Source organism: Caretta caretta, chromosome 5, assembly GCF_965140235.1.
Source record: "Caretta caretta isolate rCarCar2 chromosome 5, rCarCar1.hap1, whole genome shotgun sequence".
Classification (NCBI taxonomy): domain Eukaryota; kingdom Metazoa; phylum Chordata; order Testudines; family Cheloniidae; genus Caretta; species Caretta caretta.
This window is the reverse complement of record NC_134210.1, coordinates 30964761-30984163: the sequence shown is the minus strand read 5'-3', so window position 1 is coordinate 30984163 and position 19403 is coordinate 30964761. Positions and strand designations below refer to the sequence as shown.

At 40.4% G+C, this 19403-nt stretch overlaps 1 protein-coding gene across 2 annotated transcripts in view; it reads left to right on the top strand.

The window, feature by feature from the left end:
* Positions 1–267: 267 nt before the first annotated feature.
* The window catches only part of PAIP1 (poly(A) binding protein interacting protein 1), a 46097-nt gene continuing 26961 nt past the window's right edge, over positions 268–19403 (top strand). The window contains exons 1-4 of one of the 2 annotated variants that reach the window (XM_048851062.2): positions 268–630; positions 2514–2683; positions 6629–6817; positions 12281–12393. In XM_048851062.2, coding sequence (XP_048707019.1) covers positions 387–630; positions 2514–2683; positions 6629–6817; positions 12281–12393 — 716 coding nt within the window. In that variant the 5' untranslated portion in view covers positions 268–386. Of the gene's footprint in view, positions 631–2182; positions 2275–2513; positions 2684–6628; positions 6818–12280; positions 12394–19403 lie in introns of those variants that run through there. The other variant, XM_048851063.2, reaches the window with a different exon arrangement.

The window sequence follows — 19403 nt, the reverse complement described above, 5'->3', positions numbered from 1 at the left end:
GGTCATGGCTGGACCCCACTCCCACGCCACCACCCTGCCCCAACCCATTCCCCGTGCCGTGAGGTGGGGAGAATTCTGAGCTATTTAATGCCCGTTAGACGCTCCTCCTAGGGACACCGGGTCGGGGCTCGCTTCCCCCTGCCCCACCCGCCCTAGCCGCGCACCCCGACCCTCGGCGGGGTCCGGGTTACTATGGTGACGGAGCGGTGGGAGGCCTCCCGGCCGCTCGGGGGCGCTGTGAGCCGCCGCCGAGTGTGGGATGAAACTGAAAGTGAAGGGCTCAGGGCTGCCGAAGCCGCCGTGAGGGAGGGAAGCGGCCCGCAGGAGCTGCCTCGGGCCCGGCCCCTCGCTCCCTCCCCTCAGCGCTTGAGCGACCCGGCTCGAGCATGTCGGATTGCTTCGACCGGGCTCCTGGTGCCGGCCGAGGCCAGGGCCAGGGCCGGGGCCGAGGTGGCGGCGCCCTGCTGAGCGGATCCGGCGCCGCGGAGAGCGGGAGCAGCGGGGCCCGTCTCGCAGGCAGCGGCTTCCACAGCTCGGGGGCCGCCGAAACGCAGCACAAGCCGGGCTTCCTGCAGCAGCAGGAGCCGCTTCGGCCGCCTAAGACAGCGCCGCCGGGCACCGGAAACGCAGGTACTGCCCGCCACCGGGCAACGGAGCCCCGGGGAAACCCTTCCTCCTCAGTTACCGGGCACCGGGACTCCCCTCCCCCAGCTCTGGGGCGCCGCAGCCCCGGGGAAACCCCAGCTAGTGGGCACTGGAGCCGCAGGGAACCCGCTCCCGTACCGGAGCCCGCTCTTTCTCCTGCTTGCTGGGACGCCGTCCTGCCCGCCGCGCGCCCTGCTCTTCTAGGGGCACCATAGCAGAGGCCCCGAGACCCACGTCTCGTCCCAGTGGCGAGCTGCCCTGCGCCCCTCGCCCAGGGGCCCTGACCGAGCGGCGACCTAACAGCCCATGATACAGCCGAGTGCCCCCCCACCCCCAACAGAACAGAGCCAGGTCCCCCCAGGGCGCTGTAACCATCTCGCTGGCGCCTGTACCCAGGTTGTTAGATGTGATGTTGCATTATATTATCGCCACAGGCTTCCCCTGACCATCCTCGTCTGTGTTTTCTATCCATCCACACGTCTCTTTTATTTGGCAGCAGATTGTGAGGTCTGTAGCTCAACCTTTCATAAATGGTTCCCTCCTCAGCTCTCTTCTAAAGCAATTTTTTTTCTGTAAAAATAGTTTACTGAAGCAGACAACAAAGAAACAATACTAGATATCAAATTTTTTACTTCCATAGCTCAGCTAGCTAAAGATAACAAAGATATAAAAATACATGTGAAAACGCAGATAACTTTTTAAAACAAGAAATATCGCTTGATCTGTTCAGGCAATGACTTACAACAGGGTGAATGGGAGGGGGGTGTCTGTTAAAATATAAATTCAGCAATTTTCATAGTATTTGTCAATAAATGACAGTCTTAGAAGAAAAGGAGTACTTGTGGCACCTTAGAGACTAACCAATTTATTTGAGCATAAGCTTTCGTGAGCTACAGCTCACTTCACTTTTTTTTTTTTCTTTTTTCTTTTTGCGAATACAGACTAACACGGCTGTTACTCTGAAACCAGTCTTAGAAGAATTACTTTAAAAAAAGTTGAGAAATCCAAAAGATTAGCCAAATGTTTCTTCAGACATCTGTAATTTAGAAATGATGATTTTTGTAGTTTCAGATTTTTTGTATAATTGTCTTAAAGGGGACCTGCAAAAAAAGAAAAGAGGTTTTTGCTTCTTTCCAAAGTATAAAAAAGGCCTAAAATGTGTTTTGTTAAAAACAAAGTGTTTTTTTGTGTTTGTTTTTGTTTTTGTTTTTATGGTTAGAAATTCAGATCCTGTCTACTCTGGAAATTTTTGTGGTGATTAGAGAACTATTTAAGGCTTGGATCCTGCAAACACTTATGTATATGCTTTACTACCATGACTAGGCCTATTGCAGTAAATAAGCCTACTTATGGTAGTAAACTTAAGCCGGTGCATAAGTGTTTTTATCAAAGCCTACATTATGACATCATAAGAAACTGAAAATTGAGCAATTGAAAAGAGAAGAGATTTTTAGTCAAATTGTATAGAAGTGTCTTGTTAAAACATTTGGGAGAAAATAATGTTTGCTAAAGATTCAGAGCCTTCTCCTGTTTTAGTTAAGGTACAAGAAATCACAAAAATCTGAGATCCTTACAAGTTTTCTAGCAAAACCAGTGAAGACCAGACTTGACATTTCTTAGAAATACCAGGTAAACAAAAAATCTCTTAAAACTAAAAACCTTTTAGGCCTTAAGAACACAATACAAATTTTAAAAAGTTCTCTGCAGGTTACTTTATGTGTAACTCGTGAAGTCATCTTGTTTTCTCTTCCATCCCCCAAGAATATGAATTCCATTGTATGGTTTTTCCTTGTGTGAAATTACAGAACTTTGATAAATTCTAGGATTGAGGTGTTAACGTATAATGATGGCTTTTAAAATCTTTACAGAACATATGCCACAGACAAAAGTCCCCCTTGTATCACAAGATAAAATTGCAGCTCACGATTGTGGATCAGCAATGGCTAAACCTCAGTTGGTTGTGGCACCAGTGGCAACGTCAAAATTGTCAGTGAATGCACCTGAGTTTTATCCGTCGGGATATAATCCTAGTTTTACAGTAAGTGTTTAATATTCTGTCTTTGGTATCTAACTGGGTTCAAACTGTTTATTTTTTCTCATAATTTTTTGGTGTGAGATGTTACAGGTTTGAAAGCATTAGATTACCCCCACCAACTTCAGCCATGCCGGAGGTCCACTTCCTGCGGCAATAAATTGGAATGTTAAGTGATCTGAATGAATATTACAGAATACACGAAAGTCTTTGTTGTGGGTTGATTTTCTGTCCCAGATAACTGCATTCCTTCTTGATTACACTACAAATTGATTTGACCAATATCCCAGCAGGCAGTCTCTTCCTGAGACTGCAATGCTTCTTCATGACCAGCTTATAAGTATAATGCAAGGTGAACCTCTCTGACCATCTACGCTATTGTCTTGAGTGTTACCTCTGTAATAATTCCAGTCCTGGGGAGGTATGTGAGAATTCTTGGAGTCTTTCTTTCCATTTATTCCATGATAATCACTCAGATCATTTAGCATTCCAATGGCATTGTCTGAACAACCAACCCTCAAACTTCAATGCTGTTATTTTGTAAATGGTGGGACAACTATTTTTATATTATACTGAGAAACTATGTTTTGAGAAACATAGGTGGAGAAATAAAAACTGGATTTTAAATATGTTCCTTTAACATCACTTGTAACATATAAATGCTGGTGTGTTTAACTGGCTAACAGGGTAAAAACTTTTTGTACATGGATGAAACTAAATTTATGTGACATCTGTGATTGGTAGCTTCCAATTTCTAATCATATTCCAATTTTAACACGAGCTATATTAAAATATGGGGAAAGAGAACTGATTGTAATGGGTATAGGGTCCGTCACCTCTAAATCGGAAGCTTGTATTTGGAGCAACTATTGCTGTCAGACGTTCCATCGCCTAATAACCAGTAAGCTGAATACAAGGGGTAGCAAGTAGTATCGTTTGTCAGTTTCTGAAGACAAAGGAGTAGGGATGGAGATTGAGCTAAACCTTCCCTGAAAAAAGTGGTCCCTCCAGAGCATGGTGAAGGCACATAAATGTTGCCTTCTTTGTTCCAATTTGTCATGTCCTACATATTGATTAATGTTAATGTATTTTTGATATGATGCTCCTGTTTAAAATGCTGGTACCCATTTTGCATGACATAAGGACCAGGACAGAAGTATAAATGGAAGCAAGAATACTTTGCTTTCTAAAGATATATTAATTTGAAATACGTAAATCAAAAGGTGCAGTACTTCAAAGCAGACTGCATAATTGGTGTAGGATAGAAAACTGTGTATCTCCTGTTTAATATATGTGAGTGTTTCTCATCTGAGAATTAATTTTAAGATGTTTAATGATTTGATCAGATGACACTTACAACCAAAGGATTGTTGATTTCAGTTCATTAAAGATTCCCTTATACTTTTTTGCAAAAGTAAGCAGTTGAACTCTTATTCAGATCAAATTCAAATTGCATAATTACTTTGTGCCTAAAAGTCTCCCAGTGCTTTCATTTACAGTATTAGCTTCATAGTCTTATCTGCAGCATAGTGTTGCTGTGCACTGTTAAATAGCTGCTGTAGTTCAGAGATAACTGAAGTGATTCTTGTATCGCTTATATTTAAATTTATAAAGCCATTTGGAGTCCTTCAGGATAAGATGCTATGTGAATGTAAGAAGCTGCTGATGGCAAATCTATTTCAGTGTGCTAAGTTCCAGAGTTAATTTTTGGACTGTGTTCTTTTTGTTAGTACTTCTGTATTATCTTCCTCTTTTTTTAAAAAAAAAGGTCATGGGTTTTACAGAGGGACAATCAGAAACAGCCTTTTTCTGGGTGCAGGGGGGCTCTGGGTGCAGGAGGGTGTGAGGCTCGGTGGAGTTGGGAGGTTTTGGGGAGCTTGGTGGGTGGGGTGTTTCTGTATGGGGAGTCCAGATGAACAGGTTTGTGAGTGTTCAGAGCTTCCTGCAGCCGGGGGGAGGTTTCTGGGGGCGGGTCTGACCCAGCCCCAGCTGCTCTTTGCAGGGGAAGAGCAAGTTCTGTCCTTCCCCAACCCAGCTCAACCCACACAGGCTAGGAGCCACCAGCCAGGGCGTCCTCAGCCCTGGTCCCCGCCCCCAGTGGTGATTTATCTCTCCACTGCCTACTCCGGGAACCCAAAAGCAGGAACCCACAGTGCTGGGGTAGGGCACATGACCACTCTTGCATCTTCCCTTTGCTTCCCCATCAGAAAGTCATTTTTCTGCGGGGAAGCAAAGAAATATAGTTCAGTGGTTTGAGCATTGGCCTGCGAAACCCAGGGTTTTGAGTTCAATGCTTGAGGGGGCCATTTAGGGATCTGGGGCAAAAATTGGGGATTGGTCCTGCTTTGAGCAGGGGGTTGGATTAGATGATCTCCTGAGGTCCCTTCCAACCCTATGATTCTATGAAATATGTGGGGGACAGTGTTCACTATATCTGAGGGAACAAAAGCATTTTTCTCTCCCCTCCCAACCCTTATCTCCCCCCCCCCCCCCCCCCGGCTTACAAAGGGTGGGACAGACTTGCAGCCAAGGATTTGACACACAGCTTTTCATCTGTTTCTCTATCTCTCTCTAAAACAAACAATTGGTCCTTTTGTGTATCAGGTGCCACCATGCTGGTCCTATATTGGTAGTAGTAATACGTATAATGCATTTTTCCCTCCCATTTGGTACCCAGTGTCCTCAGACATTAATTCCCTCAAAACTATAGTACACTAGAGCTGTATATGATGGATGTGGTACAGAAGTTATCCTTTAAACTACAGAGGGAGCGTATTAATGCAGGGACACGTCTAAGCTAACTGAAGCTTGAGGCCACCCTCAAAAAATGAATTCAGTTTTATCCTCCTACTTCTCCAAGATGAATTGTTACCTTCCTCCCATCTCCAAGTCCTTCATCTTTCTGCCAAATGAGGGTGTCCAGTACATCCCAATAGCTGCTGCTTCTGATTGTCAGCTGTTGCTTTTACTTGTTGCTGTGTCTGCACTCCCCTCTGACTGTGGAAGCAGATTTCAAGGATGCTGTTTGAATCTACACCTGTTCTTCTGTACCTGCCTAATGTGAATGGTGGTTGCTATGCAGTAACTCAGCAGTTATGGGAAAGAAGAATTTTACTTTATTTTAGAATACTTAATTTTTTTTTCACATAATCACATGATAGTTTACTGGATTATTAAAGACTGCGATACTTCTTAATGTAGAAATACAATACCTAGCAAGCAGTGTAAGGATTTGTTAATTAAGCATTACATATCATAATAATTTGTGTAAAATCATTGTCAAGTTTAGTGTTGCTCAGATATTATTTAAAATTGACAATTGTGTTTCAATAATTTTTTGTTAACTCACTATAGAAGGGATTTGTCATCTTATATGGTATGAAGGAGTCTTTACAAAGTCACAGTTCCCCAAAGTACTCTTGATTCAGTTTGTTCCCTTCAGTAGGGTCTATAACTTATCAACTATTTGTCAACTTAATTTAGATAATGTATAGTCCTGTAAAATTGAACCAGATAAATATTTCTATTTAATTTTAAAACAAGTTAAGGGGAAAACATAAAATGTTTTTGGGAGACTGTTAAAAAATGTTGTTTGTGGGACTCATTGCTAAAGGAAGTCATTGAGGCCAAGAGCTTAGCAAGATTCAGAAAAGGCTTGGAAATTTATATGGATAATAAGAATATCCAGCCTTATAATACTTAATGCTAACAATTTTTGGAGGGGATATTAACCTTCATGCTTCCTGGTTTAAACCAATGTCTAACTATTAGAGATTAGGATGAGATTTAATGTGCGAGGAGAATCATCCCACAGGTGCCCACGGCAGAGTTCTTACACTTTCCTTGGAAATATCTGGTGCTGGCCACTGTTAGAGAGGATACTGGCACGTATTATTTTAGATTGCTTTTTAAGTAGCCTCTAACCATAGGTGTATTACTTCATTGCTCTAGGATTCCTCTTTTGAAGATGGAGGTGATGGCTATCCAACTCTGACAGAATACGTACAGGATTTCTTAAATCACCTCACTGAGCAACCAGGCTGTTTTGAAACTGAAATAGAGCATTTTGCAGAGACACTGAATGGTTGGGTCACTACAGATGAAGCATTACAAGAGCTTGTTGAACTCATCTATCGACAGGTAGCCTGTGTATTGTTCTGTTGTAGGGTTTTGCTACAGAGCATGAATTTATTAAGATGTGTAAGATACATATCACCAGGAATCCTAGTTTTCTCAGATAAAAAAAACATAATCAGTGTTTCTCCAAAATTAAAATGAAATCGGACAGCGGGAGCCCCACTGCCCAGGGCTGACAGTATCAATTTCCCAAATTCTTGTGCACACGCTGGTGGTACCGGTTCTGCTGTGTATGTTTTTATTTTTTTTAAATGCAACAACTAAAGAGTCTCTTTAAAATGCAAATTCTGTTTGTTTAATCTGTAGCAAATGGATTTCTAGGATTGCTGCATGTCACCGTATATCAACTAGCATTTCTGTGTACATGTAATATTTTTATAGTATATTTCCATTCATACGTGAGATTGATGTTTCTGGCAAAGCTTTTTCCCTGTAAATTGAAAATAGTGACTGGAAGTGGGTTACTCTTTCATAGCTGCAAGTGGGAGGATAAATATCACTTGTTTGTTTTGCACCGCCATTTCCAACTGTATTCATTTCTCTGTTGCTCTCTGATAATGTCTTGCAACTTAGGCATAGACTTTTTCTACACTGCAAAAAAAAAAAAAATTAAAAAAAAGGCACAACAGAGAGTCTCAGAGCCTGGGTCAATGGACTCAGGCTTGCAGGGTTCCTGCTACAGGGCTAAAAATAGCAGTGTACAGGCTGGGGCTGGAGTCCGGGTTCTGAAACCTGCAAAAGGGGTGGGTCTCCAGGTTCTGGCCTGAGCCCAAATGTCTTCACTGTTGTTTCTAGTCTCATAGTGCAAGCTCAATGACCCGGGATCTGAGACTCATTGCTGCGGGTCTTCCTTTCCTTCCTTCCTTCCTCCTCCCCCTCCCCCTCCCCATGTACATATATCTTTAGTTTGAGATTCACTGATATGTGGGACTGAAAAAGATACTTGTAGTCCTCCTTCTGAGGCTCACTTTTAGTTTCTTGGCGTTTGAGGGCTGCCAGGGGCATATGTTGGAGTTCATATAATAGAGATTAATGAAAGATGACATCAGGTTCCTTTGAATCCTCCTTTCATCACAATCAATGAGCAAGTTAACACTTCCCAGAGCTATTGTTGCATATTCTCTGTGAACTCAGACAGACGTTGCTTCATCAGTTAAAACTGAGTCAATTTTTGAAGGTTTTCCTCTTAATAACAGTTAGAGATTTACTTTTTAAAAAACAAAAGCTGAGACTGGAAAACAATTGAGGGATCTGCCCATATCCCTTTGTGTGCCTGACACTGGGAAATGCTTCTCTACTGGCTGAAGGTTCTATGCTTCCATTGGAATGTATCTATTTTGGAAGATCATGATTGAAGAAAGAGCTAATCTCTGAGGTAGGTAGGTCCAGTTCCATGGATGGCCATGAATATGAGGATGAAGATCTTGAGTTGAACTATGTACTAATTGGGGAGGCATTGGAAAGAGCTGTGTTGCTAAGCTAATCATAGAACTGGAAGGGACCTCGAGAGGTCCTCTAGTCCAGTCCCCTGCACTCAAGGCAGGACTAAGTATTATCTAGACCATCCCTGACAGATGTTTGTCCAACTTGCTCTTAAAAATCCCCAATGATGGAGATTCCACAACCTCTCTAGGTAACTTATTCTAATGCTTAACCACCCTGACCGTTGGTTAGGAAGTTTTTCCTAATGTCCAACCTAAACCACCCTTGCTGCAATTTAAGCCCATTGCTTCTTGTCCTATCCTCAGAGGTTTAGAACAATTTTTCTGTGCTAATGAGCTAATATCAATTGTTCTTTCAGGGCTTTTGGCTTAATTTCATGCAACATTTGTAATTGCTACTTGTTACAGAAAGTGAAAAATAACAAATGTTGATTGAAACAAAAATTGTATCCAGATTTAAAATAGAATTTGAGAACGATCTTAAAATATTTCAGGACGGTGTAAGTTTATAAAGTGGTTTTGGTATCTGATGTGTGAGATAATTTGAAGAATATTGAGCTGAATGAATGGTTGATCAGTCATATGGGAGACTAGCCTGTATAAAATTTCTCATATTTTTCCAAAAAGACTGATTCCAATTAAGCAAACAGTTCATCCAACCTTCCTTTATCAGTGCTTCATTTGGCAGCATCACTATTATTTCTCCAATTTTAATTCTCTGTGGAGCACCATGAATAGAGAACTAGTGTATGAAACTCAAATTTATTGTGGGGGAGGGAGGGAGGAAATAGGTAAAACTTTTTTCCATGTATAAATATGGAAGTAGCAAGGAGATTTCACGTAGAGTAAAATGGTCTGACAATTTTATTTTAACAATTAACCAGGTTTTGCTTTAGTGTGTGTGTTTGAGTTGCTGTGATTTCCTCAAATGGGGTAGAGGAACCAGTGGAGATAGACCACCCAAAGTGATACAGTGCATAATGTATACGTTATGACTCCATCTTAAACATAAGGCACTTACAGTATCCACACCGAAAAGCTTGCAGTTCTGTATGTAAAACACAAGAATATAATATTTGATTTCCCAATCTACAAATTAGTTAGGCACACAATTATTCTTGTATCTCCTACTAGATAAAATTATACTTTTACCAACTTAATTAATTTTTTCAGCATCTGACCTATTACAAAAATTTCAGACAAATAAATTCCGGTGTATGATGAGCATTTGCTCAACTGCAGCTGTTCTAACTAGACAGAAGTACAGATCTTCTTAAAAAAAAAACAAAAACAGAAAACCTGTCAGTTCTGAATTCAGTTCTGTCTTCCATGATTTGACATCTACAACTTTCTACCATTTTGATGCAATGGTGTTGTCACACTGTCCTTTGGAAACATAGAATTTGGGCTTGAAACCTGAATATTCAATTTTTAAATGTCAGAGAATGACAAAATTTAGGATTACATTGCATTAACTACATTTTGGGTGTGAGGATGGGAAGAGGCGGTTTTGTTTTGGGTTCCATTTCTGACCTTGATTGGATCAGTCATGTTGGCAAAGTATTGAAAAAGTTCCATAGAATCAATTTTCAATTTTGTTCTTGTGTGGTTCCAGTTCTTCACTTAGATCAGATGAGATTCCAGTGAAACTGCAACACTTTCTTCAGCCTGTAATCTTTCAAATCCCTCTGAAACCTCTTTCAATTATGTTTGTAATTTTAGTACCCTCTTATATCAAATGGGTGCTGTTTCGATGGCCTGAATAGTGCAAATTTAATCATATTATCACTGTTGGATAGACACACAATCTTCCTAAGAGATCTAGAGTGTCTTAGGGAAGTTGAGGCATGATTTCTCCTTTTTCAACCAACCATTACACCAGTTAGTGGTTTGGGTTTTTTGTAATTTCCACAGTTGTGCTACTTTCTAAATGGGTTTTAAATAGTGTGCTGAATGCCCATACATTTTATTTTCATTAAGAAAATGGTAAAGATCTCCATGTCAGTATTTTTCTCATCCTTCTTGAATGGTATCTTTTGCATTTTGGACATAAAGCTGTGTGGTTTTAATTTCAGATGTAGAATTAATAATTAAGTAGGAATGCATTTTTCTTCTATGGAGTATAGCCATTATTCGATTATCCTGTTTGACAAACCAATTTACCTTGTCAGTATGGATTCTTAATTCTTTCCTATCTTTCTTTATTTGCAGTCTTTAGCAGTGGAGTCACAAGTATAAATTTGTCTGGTGGAGTATATCGAGGGAAAAGTGTTTCAATCATCTTTTAACTTATTCATTTTGTGCTACATTGAAGGTGATATTAGCATAAAGGAACTTTGTATCTTCCCTATCCAGTTCAAGTCTGGCATAATCACAGAATTTACCATTTTTGGGATGTTGCAGTCAAGCAAGCTTCTTCTGAAAGAAACTGAAATTGAAGAGTTGCTAGAAGTTCTGACTATGATGCCTGTATTGAGAATGTATTGCTTGCAGCAGCATCAAACTAATCAATTTTCTGCTATTTCATTTCAATAGAAAAAATTTCAATGACATGTTTGATTTTGAAGAATCAGAAGAAAATGGCTTCCTAGAAGAGCATGAATCCATTATTCATTCCTGAATAACTCTTGATAACATTTGTTTTAATTATTTCAGTCCAGTCATTTGTTTTGTACCACTTCCTTCATTCAGTTTTAGGCACGTTGAGTCAGGAATTCATAAGCAAATGTTTGCTAATCGCTAAACAGTCAGTTTGTTTTACTGAACAATAGCTTTTCCATTTAGCTTTGCCTTTCAGAAAGAGAAACAACCATCTATGTGAATTCATCACTGAAGACTTAAAATGAACTAGCTGCCTTCATAGAGAGCAACATTATCAAATACCCAGCACACCTCCGTTTAGTTTTTAGACTCCAGCAAACCAAGCCCTCCTAACAGTTCACAATTGTACCCAATCCCATCTCTTCAGCATCTGACTGTTGATTGTAACTGCTAGCCATGACCCTCTTTCTAATCACCAATGTTATTTACCCGTTACCATTCTTCACAGGCTTCTAGAGGGCTCTTTAATTTTCATATTGCTTCTTAATAGGAATAACAAAAATCTTGATGTCCTTCCTTTTTCAATTTTTAGAATAGATTTTCATTCACAGATCAAAATGTTTCTACTGTTAAAAAAACACAGCTTTTCAAATATTTTGCTCATTTAATTCGGAGTGATATAAATGTTCAAAAAATAGACCTCCCTTCCTCCCAAAATTAAGTACTGTCTTTTTTAGGAGAACGGGGAGAAAATAAAGGTTTTGCAACCTTGACTAGTTTATAATGGTTTTGACTCTGTTTCTCACGTGTTAAGTGCTTTGCCTGTTGAGTGATACACAAGCATTTTTAGTTGAGGTTTTGGCTATTTTTATGTTCACAGCATTCTTAGGTTTCTGAACTTTGATCTAAGTATTGACATTTAGGTAAACAATAAATTACTAGTGGGCAAATAAACTGGGCATTGGGATGTGAAGGGGAGGAGGAATTAGGAGACACAGAATCATAGGGTTAGAAGGGACGGCAAGGGTCATCTTGTCTAACCCCCAGCCAAGATGTAGGATTTGTTGTATCTAATCCATCCAAGTCACGTGGCTGTCCAGCGTCCTTTTGAAAACCTTCAGTGAAGGGGCTTTCACAACCTCCCTAGGCACTCTGTTCCATTGTCTTACTGTTCTTACAGTGCCTTTATGCTGGCGGGTGTTGGCATTTTTATGAAGTCAGAACTTCAAGGTGTGGGAAAGCTTGTTTGATATTGAATTGCCATTAGACTCTGAGCAATCCTTTGCTGAAATTAAGCATGTTACAAATAAGTTATTGAAGTTCTCTCTTTTTGCTTAGTCTGCTGCTCTATGATATAGCCAGCTTTTAAGAAATCCATTGGTGTTGATCAAGTGCTTTTACTGAAAGATAATCTTTATTTCCTAATGAGCTAATTTTTGTTTATTGTGAATAATAATTTATTTTTCTGAATTTATTTTGGAAGGCCACATCTGTCCCCAATTTTTCCTACATGGGAGCACGGCTGTGTAATTATCTATCTCATCATCTAACCATTAATCCACAAAGTGGAAACTTCCGGCAGTTGTTACTTCAGAGGTCAGTATCTACCTGTATTTTTATGATCAGGAAAAACTAGTATGCTTAAAAATGACTTGTTTTCCTCCTCTTGTATTTTCCCCCCCAAACTTAGTTAAAGGAGTCAAAATACATATTTAATATAAAGCAAGGTTCAGACTGACATTTTAAATGAAAGCTACATATTCGAGACCAAGATACTCGTTTTTGATGAATTTATGAATTAATAAATTACTAATAAAGCTGACTGGAAACTAGTTCCTCCAAAAATCAGTATAGTATCCCCCACAATCTTTTTCAAATTTTTCATAACTTCTAAAGTGTCCTGAATTAGTCTCTTGTTTGAAAAGGAAAATGTGCTTCCTCGGTGAAGTAACTTGCACCTTCCCCTTAAAATTCAAGAGTGCCATATCTCTGCAGCATCTGTATCATATTGCTTCTGAATTTCTCTTGCATGTCAATATGCTCTGCTGCTGTAACCAACAGTTCTTAAATTCCCTGAATTGTTTGTGTTAAAACGATTTTTAGGATTTTGATATTTCACTTTTTTGTTTTCAAGTTTTTTATGTCTTCTGATTCAAACTGTAGAGAAATACACTTATGAGACTAAGGGAGATTAAATGCAGTATAAAAGAATAGGATTCTCTCTTCAGAGTTCTTTTGGCAAAGCACTTTATTTTGAATCAAGAGTTCTGTTGAGGTAATCCTGTTTTTGAAAGAGGGGTATTTTTGGCCTCTAATAAATTATGGGGAGCACTTTTTATTAGTCTGTATGGCAACAGGCTTGACAGATTAGTGCACTTGAAAGATATGCTTAAATTTACAGTTTTTCTTCATAAGATTTAGTCTTTAAAAGAAATTATTCTTCCTTTTGCTAAGGGTCCTTTGGGTCATTGTAAGAGCTGTAAAGATTTGTTCTTTTCCTCTTAAATCTTTCTTATACTGCAATCAGTAGATTTCTAGCTAAACACATGTTAATCAGCATTGAGGCTATCATCATATCAGTGAATCGGGAGAAATCTGCTGCTGGGCAATAAGAGGCACTAATTCTTTCTCTTCTTAGGAGTCTGAATTTCTAACCCTTTGACCGCCCAGGAAAGATACTAGACATTGAATAGATGTTCTTTCTTTTAAATAACTTTTGACTTCTGTGGATTCCGAGGAACTCTCCAAAGGATCCACTCCTCTATTTCATTATTAATAAAATACTTCATTGGAGCATGTTCCATTACCATGTTGTTGAATATTTATTTCCTTCTTTCCCTGAGTGATTTGTGAGCATCATAATTATAGGTTATTAATATTAAATATTACACTCAGATAATAAATATAGGACTTATATTTCTATCACTGACCATATTAATTTGTAAAGTCTACCGTGACCTTTGGTAAATTGTCCCAATAGTTAATTACCCTCATTGTTTAAAAACTTATACCTTACATTCTACTTTTTGTTTTGCTAGTTGTCAGATAATTTTATTCTAAGCAGTATTTTATTTCCCTGCTGGAAAGGCAAGGTTGACCACAACTCTGTGAAACTAAGTATAGTGCACAAGTGATTTGAGATAGAGATGGAAAGTTCAGTTGCGATTTAAAGCAAATTATTTTCTTAGAAAACAAATTAAGGACTTGTTCAACCTCCCTTCTAGTTCTTCTATTCATTTGTTAGTTTCTGTTTTATTTTGTAACAAATGAAATTGGGGAAAACTCTTGGTTACACCCGTGTGAGTTAAATAAACTTGTATAGCTTTTAGAAAACCATTATTTAATATATATTTATTAAAATTACAGGGCTAGTTACAGCTCTGTCCCCTTTCGGGGTTGGGTCTCTTGTGCTTTCCTGTCTCAGGGTGGAATCTCATGATTCTTCCACTCTTAGTCCACATTTTCCAGTTGTTGTTAGAACTCAAGTTGCATGGCTTTGTGTGTGGAATACAGTTTTTGAAACGATGGTGTCAAGCTGTCTGAAGAGGCTCATGGACGTGAGTGCCAACCTTAGGGCAGATTGCCACAAACCAGGGCACAAGCCCCAAACTGGTTGTATGTTTTGTAGGGCTGTCAAGTGATTAAAAAAATTAATAGAGATTAATTGCGTTGTTAAACAATAATAGAATACTATTTATTTAAATATTTTTAGATGTTTTTCTACATTTCCAAATATATTGATTTAAATTACAGCACAATACAAAGTGTGCAGTGCTCACCTTATGTTATTTTTATTACAAATACTTGCACTGTAAAAACTATTTAAAAGTAGTATTTTTCCGTTCACCTCATACAAGTACTGGGGTGCAATCTCTTTATTGTGAAAGTGTAACTTACAAATGTAGATTTTTTTATTTATTTTTTTGGTTACATCACTCAAAAACAAAACAATAAATCTTACAAGTCCACTCATTCCTACTTCTTGTTCAGCCAATCGCTCAGACAAACAAGTTTGGTTAGAATTTGCAGGAGATAATGCTGCCCGCTTTTTGTTTACAATGTCACCTGAAAGTGAGAACAGGTGTTCACATGCCACTGTTGTAGCCAGCGTTGCAAGATATTTACGTGCGAGATGCGCTAAAGATTCATATGTCCCTTCATGCTTCAACCACCATTCCATGCTGATGATGGGTTCTGTTTGATAAAAGTCCAAAGCAGAGTGGACAGACACATGTTCATTTTCATCATCTGAGATAGATGCCTCCAGCAGAAAGTTGATTTTTCTTTTTTGGAGGTTCGGATTCTGTGGTTTCTGCATCGGAGTGTTGCTCTTTTAAAGACAACTGAAAGCATGCTCCAAACCTCATCCTTCTCAGATTTTGGACAGCACTTCAGATTCTTAAACCTTGGGTCAAGTGCAGTAGCTGTTTTTAGAAATCTCACATTGGTACCTTCTTTGCATTTTGTCAAATCTGCTGTGAAAGTATTTTTAAAACGAACATATGCTGGGTCTGAGACTACTATAATATGAAATATATGGGAGAATGCAGGTAAAACAGAACAGGAAACATACAATTCTCCCCCAAGGAGTTCAGTAACACATTTAATTTATGCAGTATTTTTTTAACAGGAATAATCAGCATGGAATCATGTCCTCTGGAATGGTGGCCCATGCATGAAGGGGCATACGAGTGTTTAGCATATCTGGCACGTAAATACCTTGCAACACTGTCTGCAAAAGTGCCATGCAAATGCCTGTTCTCACTTTCTGGTGACATTGTAAATAAGAAGCAGGCAGCAGTATCTCTCATAAATGTAAACAAACTTGTTTGTCTTAGCAATTGGCTGAACAAGAAGTACAACGACTGTGTGGACTTGTAGGCTCTAAAGTTTTACACTGCTTTATTTTTGAGTGCAGTTATGTTTTAAAAAAAATCTACATTTGTAAGTTACACTTTCACTATAAAGAGATTTCACTGCAATACTTGTATGAGGTGAATTGAAAAATACTATCTTATCATTTTACAATGCAAATATTTGTAATAAAAATAATGTGAGAACTGTACATTTTGTATTCTGTGTTGTAATTTAAATCCAATATATTTGAAAATGTAGAGAAACCTCCAAAAATATTTAATAAATTTCAATTGGTATTCTATTGTTTAACAGTGCGATTAATCACGATTAATTTTTTTTAATTGCTATTAATTTTTTTTTAGTTAATCATGTAAGTTAACTGCAGTTAATCAACAGCCCTAATGTTTTGTATTAGATTCCACCAATCAAGTAACAAATGTGAACTTGACAAGCACTGTAACAGACAGTCCCCTGGGACACTCCAGTTTATCTTGCCACCCATGCAAGCCTGCCTTTGTGGTAGATGGTCCCTTCCACCAAAAATCACGACGATATTCTGGTTACTCCAAATCCCAACGAGCCAGTCACTTACCACAGGTCACTTTAGTTCTCTCGCCAAAGGCCGTGCTTGTAGCCAATTCTGTAATAAACTGAATAAAGATTTATTAATTAGGAAAAAGAAATTAGTTATTTTACAAGGTTAAAGCAGATAACCATACACACAAATGAGTTAGTCTGAAATTCCAAAAAGGTGATAGTAGCTGCTCTGTATGCGAGCATTATGTCTTTTAGGGCTAACCAAACTAAGCGACTTGGGGATCCCTGGCTTATGCTTAGAAATATTGCCCTCTCCCAATTCCAAGCAGCACAGTGATGATGATTTCTCCTTAATGTGGATTTCTATTCCCTTCCCCCAGCGTTCAAACTGTGATGGGATGAGTGCTTGTGCACCTAGAATCAAAATCGTAGGACTGGAAGGGACCTCAAAAGGTCATCTAGTCCAGTCCCCTGCTGCCTTCATAGGTGCGAGGGAAGCAATCAACAAAGTCTTTTGTCCACTGATGTTCCACGATGGTTTGTCTGGTGTTTATGGGCCTTTTTTTGTTGGGGAGGAAATGATATGGTAAACTAGTACATCGCACTTGGTAATGCTTCTCTCCTGACTGTGGGGTATACAATCTTAGCAAACTTTTTATAGTTACAGAGCAAACACTTAAATATCACCCGATGATACGGAATACGGATAATATTAGTAAGATTAATACATGCAGCATCATACAAGCATTTCATAAAGTCTAAAGACTAAATACATTCTTAGAACTCTAATATCTATTTTAACAATAGTAACACACAGGTGAGTCGGATTGGTTTCCAGCTATGCATGTGTCCGTGTTCAGTTAGGCTTAGGGACCTTGGCATGAGCTGGCACCTCGTCTGCCAGCATCACAGATGGCACTTTGGAAGAAAAGCTATAGAAGCTTAGGCTTGAAAAAAGCAGAAGCAGGGAGAATAAGGGCATGGCTATACTTTCAAATGTAGAGCACTTTGAGTTAAACCAGCCTTCTTAGAGTGCAGTAGCGAAAACGCTGCAGTCTGTCCACGCTGACAGCTGCAAGCACACTGGCATGTCCACATTTGCGGCACTTGCAGTGGCATTGGGAGCAGTGCATTGTGGGCAGCTATCCCACAGAGCACCTCTTCCCATTCTGGCTCTGTGGCTTGTGGGAAGGGGGCGGGGAGTGCGGGGCATTCTGGGTGCTGTCCCAATGCCCCGTGATGCATCAGTTTGAATCCAAGCAATCCCTCTGCTTCCATCCACAATTGGCACCATCTTTCAACATTTTTTGTACTGCGTGCTCTGTCTTCCTTTTTGGTCTGTGGGAATGGAGCCCAAACTGCTGAGGAATATGCTGACGAGTCTCACCAGCACATCGCATTTGGCAGTCGAGTTACTCCTTAAAATCCAAAGTGACAGTGAGGACTCCGACAATGATATTGACGCAAGTAACGCATACGACACAAGATTGCTTGTGGCATTCATGGACATGCTCACCACCGTGGAATGGCACTTTTGTGCTCCGGGAAATGAGCACTGAGTGGTGGGATCACATCGTCATGCAAGTCTGGGATGACGAGCAGTGGCTGCAGAACTTTCAGATGAGAAAAGCCACTTTCATGGGACAGTGTGAGGAGCTCGTCCCCACCCTGCAGCGCATGGACACGAGATTGAGAGCCGCCCTGATGGTGGAGAAGTGGGTGGCTTTTGCAATCTGGAAGCTGGCAACTCCAGACAGCTACCAATCGGTCGCTAACCAGTTTGGAATGGGGAAGTCGACCGTTGGAATCGTGTTGATGCAAGTTTGCAGGGCCATTAATCGCATCCTGCTCAGAAGAACTGTGACTCCGGGTAGCGTGCTTGACATTGTGGATGGCTTTGCACAAATGGGTTTCCCTAACTGCGGAGCGGCAATAGATGGCACACACATTCCAATTCTGGCTCCAGCCCACCTAGCCTCCAAGTACGTTAATCGGAAGGGGTATTTCTCTATGGTTCTCCAGGCGCTTGTGGATCACCGTGAGTGTGTCACTGACATTAACACAGGCTGGCCCGGAAAGGTGCATGACGCATGCATCTATTGGAACACTGGCCTGTTCAGGAAGCTGCAAGCTGGGACTTCTTTCCCAGATCAGAAGATCACCATAGGGGAAGTCGAAATGCCCATTGTGATCCTTGTAGACCCCACTTACCCTTTAATGCCATGGCTCAAGAAACCCTACACAGGGAGCCTTGACAGCAACAAGGAGCGGTTCAACAACAGGCTGAGCTGGTGCAGAACGACTGTGGAGTGTGCTTTTGGCTGTTTAAAGGGCCACTGGCGTTCTCTGTATGGGAAGCTGGACCTGGCTGATAACAGCATCCCCGCGGTTATAGCTGCTTGCTATACCCTCCATAACATTTGTGAAGGGAAGAGTGAATGATTCACTCAGGCATGAAACTCGGAGGTTCAACACCTGGAGGCTGAATTTGAACACTCAGAGAGCAGGGCTGTTAGAGGGGCCAAGTGCGGGGCTACAAGGATTAGGATGCCTTGAAGGAGCAATTTGAGGCTGAAATCCACCAGCAATGTTTGGTGCCCTGCACGGGAGTGAAGTGCAGTGGTTCCAATGTTAGCAGGAATCTGTTTTTGCTACATATGATACACTGACTTCCAGTGCCTGTTGCTTTCCTGGGCAAGGTATCTTTCCGAAGGTATCTTTTACTTTATACAATAATAAAGAAAGTTTTCAAAGCCAAAAAATCCATTTAATGAAAAGAAAATGCATTTATTGAAAAGAAACACAACTGCCTGGGAAACACAAAGGGCAAAGGGATGGGGTGAGGAACGGTACAATCACAGGTTTGCATATGTCCTGTTATCATACTCAGCCTTCCTGTTTGGAGTGCTGTGCAATGAGTGCTGCACTTCAGGATGTCTATACTGCATGGTGATGGGGGTTGAGTGCAGTGGGTAAGGGTTGTAGTTTTCAGGGCTGGGTGGTGAAGCTACAAGTGTTGGAGACAGCTGGTGGCAATAAGAACCCAGATGTTGGGGAAAGTGGGTTGGAGGTGACATGGGGGCACAAGGGAAAGAGTATTGGGACAAGAGCTGCGGGGGGTGGGGTGGGCATGGTAGTGCTCCGCCACGAGCGCCTGGATCGAGTCCGCTTGGTGCTCCATGATGCTTATCAGCCGCTCTGTGCTTTGGTGC